General features: G+C 40.2%; 2 protein-coding genes and 1 long non-coding RNA gene across 5 annotated transcripts in view; all 3 read right to left on the bottom strand.

The window, feature by feature from the left end:
* Positions 1-1,116, bottom strand: part of LOC107757329 (delta(14)-sterol reductase) — a 7,898-nt gene extending 6,782 nt beyond the window's left edge. For 2 of the 3 annotated variants that reach the window (XM_016574775.1, XM_016574777.1), the window contains exons 1-2: positions 775-1,116; positions 592-700 (exon numbers count right to left, since the gene is read on the bottom strand). In XM_016574775.1, coding sequence (XP_016430261.1) covers positions 592-700; positions 775-801 — 136 coding nt within the window. In that variant the 5' untranslated portion in view covers positions 802-1,116. The remainder of the gene's footprint in view (positions 1-591; positions 701-774) is intronic. The other variant, XM_016574776.1, reaches the window with a different exon arrangement.
* Positions 1,117-1,243: 127 nt separating this feature from the next.
* Positions 1,244-3,177, bottom strand: LOC107757330 (uncharacterized). Its single transcript, XR_001641924.1, has 2 exons — positions 1,709-3,177; positions 1,244-1,497 (listed from the first exon to the last, which is right to left on the bottom strand). It is a non-coding gene; the product is annotated as an uncharacterized LOC107757330 (long non-coding RNA).
* A 2,424-nt stretch (positions 3,178-5,601) lies between these two features.
* LOC107757317 (WD repeat-containing protein 20-like) lies at positions 5,602-10,357 on the bottom strand. Its single transcript, XM_016574757.1, has 3 exons — positions 9,984-10,357; positions 7,583-7,765; positions 5,602-6,612 (listed from the first exon to the last, which is right to left on the bottom strand). Exons 1-3 carry the CDS (start codon positions 10,335-10,337, stop codon positions 5,602-5,604), a joined length of 1,548 nt encoding a protein of 515 aa, XP_016430243.1. The 5' UTR covers positions 10,338-10,357.
* Between the last annotated feature and the right edge of the window lie 1,842 nt (positions 10,358-12,199).

The raw sequence follows: 12,199 nt of genomic DNA, 5'->3' as shown, positions 1-12,199 counted from the left end.
ATCTCCAAGTTTTGGTGTATGTAAGTGCTGCTGAAGTGGAGAAACAAACTCACAGCCTTTTAAAAATATGCATTTTCGCCATGTTTTTAGGAATAAAATGCTATATAAATCAGTGTGAATGATATATGAACAAACCCTTCAGTAAAATCCTTCAGTATATAGACAGGAATAAAACCCTAAGTTTTGGTGTATGTAAGTACTGCAGAAGTGGAGAAAAAACTCACCGCCTTTAAAAATATGCATTTTCGCCATGTTTTTAGGAATAAAATGTTATATAAATCAGTGTGAATGATATATGAACAAACCCTTCAGTAAAAACCTTCAGTATATAGACAGGAATAAAACCCTAAGTTTTGGTGTATGTAAGTACTGCAGAAGTGGAGAAAAAACTAAATGTATGTACTGTAATGGAAATCTACAGACGCAAATAGATAAAGTGTAACCAAGTAAACAGGTTTTGCCTGTAGTGCCTTGCCTTAAAGACACTATTTCTGAATCAGATTGGTTGGTGTCATCTTCCACTAAAAGATCTAGTGATATCATGTAAACTGATTTTAATAGTTGGTCTCTAGACCAAACTAGAGTACTTACGGATGTTGTTCCATCTACTGTGGACTTGTACCACACCTTTGCCCTCATCATCAGCTCCATACTCAAGCTTCACGTTACCCGTGTCCTGCAGGGATCTGTTCCTGTGCCTCTGGAGGACAGTCAGAAGTGTGTAAATCAAAGGTGAATCTAGAATAAACACTGAATTTAATTTCTCAAACTCACCTGATGTTCTGGTTGGTGAGTCGTCATGATAATCTGTGAAAGAACCAACTCTAAAACACAATCAAATAACTTTTGTCTCGCCTATACTGTGCTCAAATGTAGTCTTACCAGAGGCAGATAGAGCAGCTTTACAAATACAACTCCACACTGCTGTATTCACCGAAGACAAAGGTTTTTATACTTCAACAGTTACTACATACTACTGACGTGTTGCGATATCTTCTGCGTGTTGAAGGAACCATGCAATAGCTGAAAACGTTCAACAGACGACTTGAGTTGCACTTACTTCCCTCAATCTTCCCCCATTCACTGCAGAGGATCCAGCAAGTGATGCAATGCTACATTTCTCCAAATCTGATGAAGAAACAAACTCAGAAGAGTGAGCACATTTTCAGATCATTTTTGGGTGAACCTTTCCTTTAAATTTGTTATTTGATATACGTGATTACAAATAACAATGCGATGCATAAGTATTTGATGTTTTAATAACAGATTCCCATATACAAACTGGATATTGTGATATTGTTGGCCACATCACCAGCTAAATGAAAACACATGCAGTGGAAGATAATCGTGTGGAGGAGTGGAAGTTACACCGAAATCATCCACTTTCATACGTCGATGAGGCGGGACGCTCTTGGATGCCGTCATCTGTTAGGATTCACAAAAAACAAAAGATCCTTCAGAACTGAATGCATTTGCAAAAAAAGAGAAAAGATGAACCTAATGGACGGCATTGTTTAAGCAGTAGTTTATAAAGCGCACAATAGAAATACACAAAACGTGCCAACATCCACTAATTGGTCTGTTTGCATTTCTCCAGTTAACAGCAAAAGACAATCACAATGCTACAGCCGTACAAAACACAAATCCCAAAATATCTGAGATTTAAAAAAACACTTAAAGCTACAAAAAAAAAAGAGAAAAGATGAACCTAATGGACGGCATTGTTTAAGCAGTAGTTTATAAAGCGCACAATAGAAATACACAAAACGTGCCAACATCCACTAATTGGTCCGTTTGCATTTCTCCAGTTAACAGCAAAAGACAATCACAATGCTACAGCCGTACAAAACATAAATCCCAAAATATCTGAGATTTAAAAAAACACTTAAAGCTACAAAATGACATAAAAAAATGAGAACTAAGTGTTAAGCATACATACCGCCAGGGCTAAAACACTGTTTTTATCAAGTAGTGTTCTGTAATTCGGTGGGAATGATCATATAAGAGTTCATTAGCTTGGCCTTTGTCTAAAATACAAGCAAAGATCTGCCTCTAGGAGAAGAAACGTCCATGCCGGGATCACTAAAGCAGCCAAACCACATTTAAACCAGTACAATCACCTAAAAGACCAGTTTGCGTAGTGTTATTCCTCCTCGCAGACTTCTAGAAAGACTCAGTGTCCTCAAATATGGTTCGTCACAAACTTCTCCAACAATTTTAATGCTGTCCCAGTTGGTTTGAGTATTTAGATGCGTTAAATAGGAGCTTGCGAGAAAATAATCCATCCTTAAGGTGCAAGTTCACTGTCAGGATCACCAAAGAAACTCAAAACATTGCAGAACTTGCTTGAGAAACTGGTTTTGGTGACAATTTGAACTGTAATGACTGACGGTATATGTGATATCCATTGATTTTGTTTTCTTCTCTACAGGAGCAGTCAGAAATGTTTGTTAATGCATGTTTGCACTGATTTGCTTAATGGCAAGAATCTAACTGATTGACAGACGTCACTAGAAATGATATGACATTGTCCTTTTGAGAAGTCTGCATGACAAAACCTTAAAAACACACTTCACATTGGCTCTCGGTGATCCCGACTTCTTGAAAATGGTCCCTCCAGCGAGCTAAAATCAACCTGTAAATGTGCAAAATTTAGCAAGAGGCATAGCAGGTGTAAGGAATAGCGCCTACTCCGTGCTACAATAGTAAAATGTGCTGCTTAAATGACAGAGAAGATTCTCCCTTCCATTACATCCGACTTGTATGGAAGCTCATTTCCGTCACGGAATAAAAAAAGATTAAAAAAAGGTTATTGCGACTTTTTTTCTCAGAATTGACTTTTTTGTCATTCTGAGGTTACTTGTAGCAATTTTGACTTTTTTCGGAATTCTGATTTTATATCTCACAATTTTAACTTTTTTTCTGTAATTCTTAGTTTATATCTCGCAACTTTGACTTTTTTGGGAGTTCTGAGCTTATATCTCGCAATTTTAACTTTTTTTTTTTTCTTCTCGGAATTCTTAGTTTATATCTCGTAACTGACTTTTTTTTTTGGAATTCTGAGTTTATATCTTGCAATTGTAACTTTTTTTCCGGAATTCTTGGTTTATCTCTCGCACTTTTTTTCGGAATTCTTAGTTTATATCTCGCAATTTTAAGTTTTTTTGGAATTCTGAGTTTATATCTCGCAATTTTAACTTTTTTTCCGGAATTCTTAGTTTATATCTCGTAACTTTTTTCCGGAATTCTGAGTTTATATCTCGCAATTTTAAGTTTTTTTGGAATTCTGAGTTTATATCTCGCAATTTTAACTTTTTTTTCGAAATTCTGAGTTTATATCTCGCAATTTTAACTTTTTTTCCGGAATTCTTGGTTTATATCTCGTAACTTTTACTTTTTTTGGAATTCTGAGTTTATATCTCGCAATTTTAACTTTTTTCCAGAATTCTGAGTTTATATCTCATAATTCTGACTTTTTTTCTCATAATTATGCAATTTTGTTTTTTGTTTCCACCACAGAATTTTTGTTTATATGTTACAATTCCCTTTTTTTTTTCCCAGTTTATATATTGCATTTTTCTCAGAATTGCGAGAAAAAAAGTTGCAATAACCATTTTTATTATTTTTTTTTATTCTGTACCCGGAAACAGGCTTCCATAGACTTGGTTTCAACAAGGCAAATTTTAAGAGATCCGCTTCTAGTTTGGACTAGCTCTAAACAGTCATGTCACAAACGTCCGTTTTCATTCAGCGGTGACGTTGTTTGCTTAGCAAAAACTTAGTAAATATATAAAATCTCACTTTCACGGTTCATATACCCTGCCTACCATTTTACACAATTTCTAGACGACACTAACCTCACCTCTCTAGTAGCATCTGCAATCTATGAAGCTGAAAACTCGAGTCTAACGGTTTAACAAATGCACGTAACTCTCAGTTCAGGCCTGATGCCAAAGCAAAGGATGCACTTTCTCAGCCAGATCGCCACTTATGAAGCACTAGCACACTAGAACAAGAACTCGTCAATCCACATACAATGCATCTGTCACTATGTACAATATAGGATCTTCATATATTAATTATTTGAGTTCATTATTTCAATACATGTCCTCTGCCGTTATAGAGTAGTCTGAATATGTACAATAGAAGTCTCGATGATCAAATAAATAAATAGGAAATAAAATGGCCGTGGCGTTTGCAGTGAATGCGGCCGGAGAAGAGGCCAGCAGTTTCTGCACGGAAGAGTCTCGCAGTCTGTCTGCAGGAGAGAGTCGCAGCGGTGCAGCATGGTCCCGGGGTGTGTTTACGTTCGTGTGCAACTCAAGCGTGTGGTTTGGTGGGAATACAGTGGACGGGTGAATGGTGACGCTGTGATGGACCGGCTCCGGATGCAGACACGGGAATCAGCTCTGGGAATGAGGCTTCGACTATACCACCGTCCCGCTCGGAGAGTTTCCGTTCTGTGCTGACAGCGGCTGAGACGGGTGCTAGTGGAAACACAGACAGGAAAAAGCATGAGTTAAACTATGAGCAGTGATGAAGTGACTTTTGGCAACATCCAACATATTTGCTACATCTGAAAATAGCTGGCCAAAAAAAAAGAAAAATTAATAATGAATAGATTTAAAGATGCATATTGAATTTATATTCCTCCATTGTGTTTAATTTGATTATTTCATTGGCTGTTAAAAAGTATTCAATTAAACCCGTTCATTTCACAGTCTTGTATCTGTCTTTTTTCCCGATTTTTTTAAACACTTTTTTGCTTCAAATCAAATTGTTTAATGTTTTGATTAAAAAAAACTTTGTAAATGAAGATTTTTACTAGAAAATACTTTGTCTTTCTACATCTCCATTTTCTCCATTGTTTTTAAATTTATTACCTGTTCAGTTCAGTCTTGCACCTTTGTCTTTTGTCCAATTTTCAAACACTTTTTTGCTTCAAATCAAAGTTTTTAATGTTGTGATTCTCCTCGCACATTGTAAAAAAATCAAGAAAATACTATTTCAGTCTTTCTACTTCAAAATTTCACATTTAATTCAATGTGTTACTTGCCGTTTCTTTGTAATTACTTGCAAAATTTACTTGCAATTTCTGAGTGAAAATAGTTTTAAAGTAAATCCTACACCAATTAAATTTTTTAAAACTTTTAAAACAGTGTTCAGTGTAGCTTAACTAAGATGGCGGCGCGTGCACACGCTGCGGCTTCTCTCTCTCCTGTCAGAACGTGTTTTTTGTCTTGTGAGTCGCAGTGTTTTCGTACGTCTTCATCGCGTCTACCTGTCTCTAAGCGCACATACAGTCGTGAGTTTCTGCTCTATGTCGGCAGAACCACATTTTTAGAGTTAAACTCTGCGCACGCCGAAGAGCTGCGGGATCTCGGTCTGCTCCGGAGGCCCACACCATCACCGACCCCCACTACTGCATCTCGCCCACAGCGGAGGCGCCACAAGCGGCGCGAGAGGAAGCAGAAGAGGGGTAAGCGCGGAGGTATCCGGGCTAGGCTAACGGCTAACCCACAAAAGCCAGCTATCCCCACCATCGTACTGGCTAACGTACGCTCTTTGGACAATAAACTGGACTACATCCGACTACTACGCTTAACTCAGAGGACTGTAAGAGACTGTTGTGCTTTTGTGTTCACGGAAACATAGCTCAACAACAGCGTTCCGGACTGCGCTATTCATCTTGATCAGCTGACATGCTATCGAGCGGACAGAGTTCTCGTCGAGGGAGGTAAGACCCGCGGCGGCGGGCTTTGTGTTTACATCAATGACGCGTGGTGCCGCGATGCTGTTGTGTCCGCTCAACGCCGTGCTGCTTGGAATCGTAGGGCCGAAGGTGTTCGTAAGCGCGCGGGAGAGCGGAAGCCGCGGATACAGAACGTCATCCGTCAGATCCCACAAACAGAACTGCGTGTCCTGGCCGACGGATCCGAAGCGGTACGTCACGGACGACGCGCCGCCTTTGGAGCTGTGCCGCGAGAGGCGCGAGAGCGTGCTGCTGGTTCGCACGCGGCCGAAGTGCAGTGCCCCCTGCTGGAGATCCTCCTCGCTGCCGCTGAGCTCCATCGGCTCCTCGTCCTCCAGGCTCGTCGTGAACGGGTCGAAAGCAACAACGTTGACCCACGACTTGTGGCCGTGTCCGCGCGCCACCACGCGACTCTCGGCGAATGACCAGACGGTCACCAAATCATCCTCTCCGCCGGTGGCGAGGTACTTTCCGTCGGGGCTCCAGGAGACGCAGAGAAGCCCGCCGAAGTAGCTCTTCATCACGCCTTGCAGCTCCATCGAGTCGAAGTGGAAGACGCGCAGGCAGCCGTCTTGACCGACGCAGGCCACGTGAACGCCATCGGGCGAGAAGGCAAACTCGTTCAGCCCTCCATCGCCGACCACCCAGCGGAGCAGCGGGTTACGGGGCGTCTTGGTCTTGCAGGCGTAGACGGCAAAGCCCTCGCCCTGCCGGAGCAGACAGTACTGAGGCGCGGTGGTGCCGCATGGGTGCTCCACGTTATAGAGGTAGAGGTGACCGCTGGCGTGAGACGCCAGGAAGAGATTCTCTGACTTGGGCAGCCATTTGAGACACGTCACCTTTGATTTGTCTATCAGCCTCTGGGGAGAGAAGATATTACACTATATCAGCATAAGAACTGATCAAAAGTGACATTTAAAATGTTACAAAAGATTTCGGTTTCAAATAAACGCTCTACTTTTGAACTTTCTATTCATCTGTGAATCCTGAAAAATCAGTTTCCACAGAAATATTGTGCGGCAAAACTGTTTCACATTTACATATTTAGCAGATGCTTTTATCCAAAGCGACTTACAAATGATGGAATGAGATGTAGAGTTGAGTGTCATCAGCATAGCAGTGATATGAAAAGCCATGTTTCTGAATGACAGAACCTAGTGATGCCATGTAGACAGAGAAGAGAAGTGGTCCAAGAACTGAGCCCTGAGGCACCCCAGTAGCTAGATGTTGTTACTTGGACACCTCACCTCTCCAAGATACCTTGAAGGACCTATCTGAGAGGTAAGACTCAAACAACTGGAGTGTGTATTGCTGTAAAACAAGGTCATGTAATAAAAAGAGAGATCCTGAGTAAGAGCTCTTCATTTTAAGGGGTCCTGCTTTCCATTAGATTGACAAATTCAAACTGCCACGAGGAAATTACTAAATGTTTGCGGCTGTTTGAGGAAGATCATCTAAAGAGGGTTCCTGTTTTCATATTACTGGTTTAGAAACATGAAGGAGCATCTTAATTATCGCACACAGATCTGACAGATCTCCCAGTCATGGTTTGAGATTCAGAACATCATCATCTTTGACAGGATTGTGCTGCTGTCCACAAAATACTTAAAATGTTGAATTGTTCAGCATATTCTTTATGAAAAACATGATTCATCATGAAAACTAGGATGTGGTACTATGGTGTATTCAGGACAGTAAACAGCAGGTGACAGGACAGTTTACACCTGCTATTAACAGCAGTCTCCGGTGATCCAGTTCATCTGATATGATGATGCTTTCATCAGGTGTAAATGTGCTTGACATGATGAGGAGTCACGCTCATCTGCTCACCTCCTCGTTGAAGAGCTTGCTGGTCTCCTTCTTGATGGGGTCGAGGTACTGCACCTGTCCAGCGGAGAATCCCACGATCAGAGCCACGCTGTCAGCCGTGGCCGAATACTGATTAAAGTCGTGACAGGTAGGCTGAGTTCCCTTATAGATGCGCTTGTCTATGGGCTTACTGAGATCCACTGCCTGCACACACACACATACACACACACACAGATACACACACACACACACAGATACACACGCACACAAACACACACACACAGAGATACACACGCACACACAAACACACACACACACACACACAGATACACATGCACACAAACACACAGAGATACACACACACACAAATACGCACACACACACAGATACACACACACACGCGCACACACACACACACACAGAGAAAGAGCAGTGTTATTTCTGTGTCATTAAGAAGATTGTATTAATATTTTTAATTAGTCTTCATTTTTATATTTTTAATTTTCATTTCAATTTACGTCTTAAATTTAAATTTTACTACTTAAATTTTTGTCATTTTGTTATTTTTGTCTTTTTTTCTTTTCTTTTTAAATTATTTTTGTTAGTATTTAGTCGTTTTAATGTCTATATAGTTTTAGATTATTTTAGCATGCAATTGTACATACATAAAAAGCTAAACTGTGGTTTGCACACTTTAACAAAGAATCGCTTACATTGCAAATGTATATAATAAAACTAAAACCGTTAAAAAAACATTTTCATTACATACTTAAGTGAAACTAAATGAAACAAGAGAAATGTTGCCTTTGCAACTAGTTGTAATTAAATAAGTTATTTTTTTAAATTTTATTTCAGTGAACATTTACTATATATTATTTATTTTTTTAAGTAATATTGTTTGTTTTTTTAGATTACTATAACAACCCTTATTCAAATATATGAAAGAAAAAAAATCACTGTATTATTTTGGAAGTATTATATACATTTGTATTCAAATTCTCTCAAACTCTAGTATGAAATCTGAACTTTTTTGTTAAAATGTGCATTTTTTCCTCCTCTTTTCATGCATATAAAAAACAAATGAAAAAAAAAAAACACAGGACAGAGTCTGTGTTGAACAAATAAAATAAAAGCAGTTCAATCTTGTAGGCTCAGAGTGCAGATGAAATGTGTTTGTCATTCTTTAAGGTCACATAGATTTATATTTATCCAAAGTGACTTACACTGCATTTAAAGTGTGTGTTTTTCAGTTGATGCCTTCCCGGGGAATCGAACCCATGATCTACAGGAAAGCCGTTTTAGAATAACTTTGGTGCCGGTTGACCCTAATGAGACCAGTCTGTCTGAACAAGCTGCTGGTTTAAGCATCCTGTAGCCTACTAATCTGACCTCCATGTACTAGTCCATCAGTCCAACCCTGAACAGGCCAGAAAACAACAGTGCTGACTGATCTCAGTGCAGATCTTGCTTCAGTGGCCGCTAAAATCATTTCATAATAATTTCCAGAACCAGACATGGCTTATGCAAGGTGTCCTAAACCAAAGACCATCACGAAACCAGCACCCTTCACTGACCGGCCCATTATCTACTGATGTCTTCAATCCAAACACCGAAGCTTCACTGAAAGCTTGCATATGCTCCATATCTGAGATTAAAAATCACGTACACATAACCACCCTGTTGAAAAAAACAGCATATGCTGGTTAGGTATGTTTTGACGCTGGGATGCTGGTTTAAGATGGTCCTTTGCTGGTTTATGCTGGTCATGTGCTGGCAAAGGACCAGCTTAAACCAGCAAAGGACCAGCATAAACCAGCAAAGGACCAGCTTAAACCAACATCCCAGCGTCAAATCATACCTAACCAGCATATGCTGTTTTTTTCAACAGGGCAGTGTCAGTATTATTCACATTTAGATCACACAGATCGACACATGAACATGGACTGCAGACAGATCTGAATGTGATTCTCTGGATCTCACGCAAACGTTCTCAGATTATGAGCAAACGCTGCAATAACGTTAATGGAAATGTTCTGGTCTTTAATAGCTAATGTTCTCAAAAACATTATTTATACAACAACAATGCAATGTTTTTTTTCATGTAACATTTTAGTCGGATGTTCTTCTGAAGTTTTTTTTAAATGTTGCTACTTGTTCAGAGAACATTCAAAAGTAACGTTCCCATAATGTGTCACAAAACGAGTAAATGCAACATTGTGCGTAATCATTTTGTAACACATCAATGTGTCATAAGCGTTTACAAAACATTTAAAAATCTGGAGGTTTGAACGTTCAGAGAACATTGAAGAAATAATGTTTTCATAAGCTAAACAAAGCGGATCTCGCTGTTACACTGACGCGATCGGATCCGCGGATTTTGTCATTCAAAACCAATCATCAATCAGATCAAGAGATGCTCGACCTTCTTGATGTTCGTGTAGGTGTAGAAGTAAAGTTCCCTGCCGATGTTGAAGCACACTCGCTCCGAATCCTCGCTGGGGTCCTCGGGCTTCAGCTTCACCATCGACACCCGCACCGGCGGCAGGAAGCCCGGAGAGGAGTTGGCGGCGGCGGCGGACCCGGGCCCCTGCACCAGCCCAACACCGGCACTGCCGCCCGCACCCGGCCCCACCGTGACGCCCGCCGAGGAGCCCCGCGGCAGCCCGGCCCGCTGCTGAGAGTCCGAGAGGGTGAGCAGCTTGTAGAATCCCTCGCGGGTCCGGAACTGCGATTTAATCTCATTGATATCCTTCAGAGCGCCTCCATCTGCGGCCATCTTCAGTCCACAGGAAGCGCCGCGCACTCTGACCTGGAAATGATGCGGAAAACTACAGGCAAAATGGGAGCAGCGCTCAACCGAGATGAAGATGATGATGATGATGATGCTCCAGACTCAGAGTCACTGTGATCTCAGCATTAGCATCAGCATCATCAACATTTACTACTATCTATCTATCTATCTAAGAAAAAATGTTTCAGGAACATTTTGCTACTGTTCCCATTATATTATGAAAACATTATTATGGAATGTTTTTAGAACTGAAATGTTTTAAAATAGTTTTTTCTTGGTTATGTGAACGTCAGAGAAAACACTAAGGGAACGTTCAATTGTACCATTTTGCAAACATTATGAGAATTGTTACTTTTGAGTGTTCTCTGAACGTTCTGAAACAAATACAGGTGCATCTCAATAAATTAGAATGTCGTGGAAAAGTTCATTTATTTCAGTAATTCAACTCAAATTGTGAAACTCGTGTATTAAATCAATTCAATGCACACAGACTGAAGTACCAAGTATTGAGTACATGTACAGTAAATGAACATACTTTCCAGAAGGCCAACAATTCACTAAAAATGTCTTATGAAGTATTCTAATTTGTTGAGATTGATGGGTTGTGAATTGGTGGGTTTTTGTTAAATGTGAGCCAAAATCATCACAATTAAAAGAACCAAAGACTTAAACTACTTCAGTCTGTGTGCATTGAATTGATTTAATACACGAGTTTCACAATTTGAGTTGAATTACTGAAATAAATGAACTTTTCCACGACATTCTAATTTATTGAGATGCACCTGTAGTAACATTTAAAAAAAACAGACAAACATTCAACTTTGAACTAACGTTGTATAAATGTTAAAGGAGACATATTATGCCCCTTTTTACAATATATAATATAAGTCTCTGGTGTCCCCAGAATGTGTTTCTGTGAAGTTTCAGCTCAAAATACTCCACAGATCATTTATTATAACATTTTGAAAATGCCTATTTTGAGTGGAAGCAGAAACACATGCCACGTCACCAAGGGAGCGAAATCAGACGCGCTGGTTTTCTCAGACGCTTGCAGAAAAAGGCTTCCCAAAACAAAGTTACTGGGTTAATCTTTTTCACGTTTCCTTGGTTGGTAGATGCACCGGGGACCTGATTATAGCTCTTACAACCTGGAGAAGTCAGATTTTCATGATATGTCACCTTTAATGGAAGAACATTTGTTTCTTCCATCCTAACCCTCAGTCGTGGTATTGAAGGTGGGAGAGAGCGCTGTACATTCACTCCCCCCACCTACAATCCCTGCCGGTACGAGACTCGAACCCGCAACCTTTGGGTTACGAGTCCGACTCTCTAACCATTAGGCCACGACTTCCCCTTCCCCTTTTTTAATTTATTTTTATTTTTAAAAACCCAGATAACTTTGAACTAACATTAATTTTACTGGAAGAACATTAGTTTATAATTTCCCCATTATCTATCTATCTGTCTATCTATCTATCTATCTATCTATCTATCTATCTTCTTACATGATGAGTGTGTAGCATTTGTAAAATGAGACTCATATTTGTATAACCATCTTGAATGGCTTTTATTTCAGTTTCAGTTACATTCATATCTCCGGTTGATTTCACACAGAACAACTTTATTAATCTACAACAGACGTGCAAATACTCCAGTTCCTCCAGAAACAGTCTGCTCTCCCTGAGATATTCAGCAGACCTTAACTGTCCCGTCAGAACAACAGCAAACAGACAGAAGATCTGACCAGGCGGGGGCGCTGCTCACTCACACTCACACACACACACACACACACTCTCTCACACACACACACACACTCTCTCTCTCTCACACACACACACACACACACA

This window comes from Sinocyclocheilus rhinocerous, unplaced genomic scaffold, assembly GCF_001515625.1.
Source record: "Sinocyclocheilus rhinocerous isolate Xijiao unplaced genomic scaffold, SAMN03320098_v1.1 scaffold3916, whole genome shotgun sequence".
NCBI lineage: Eukaryota > Metazoa > Chordata > Actinopteri > Cypriniformes > Cyprinidae > Sinocyclocheilus > Sinocyclocheilus rhinocerous.
Note: the sequence above shows the minus strand (reverse complement) of the source record. Positions and strands in the feature narration are given on the sequence as shown.

Bases quoted from the DNA above. Each gene is read 5' to 3' on its own strand.
- LOC107757317 (XM_016574757.1), bottom strand. From the start codon at position 10,337: ATGGCCGCAGATGGAGGCGCTCTGAAGGATATCAATGAGATTAAATCG. The intron at 7,766-9,983 runs GTCGAGCATCTC...GTGTGTGTGCAG, and splicing joins CCTACACGAACATCAAGAAG to GCAGTGGATCTCAGTAAGCC. The intron at 6,613-7,582 runs GTGAGCAGATGA...TTCTCTCCCCAG, and splicing joins GCAAGCTCTTCAACGAGGAG to AGGCTGATAGACAAATCAAA.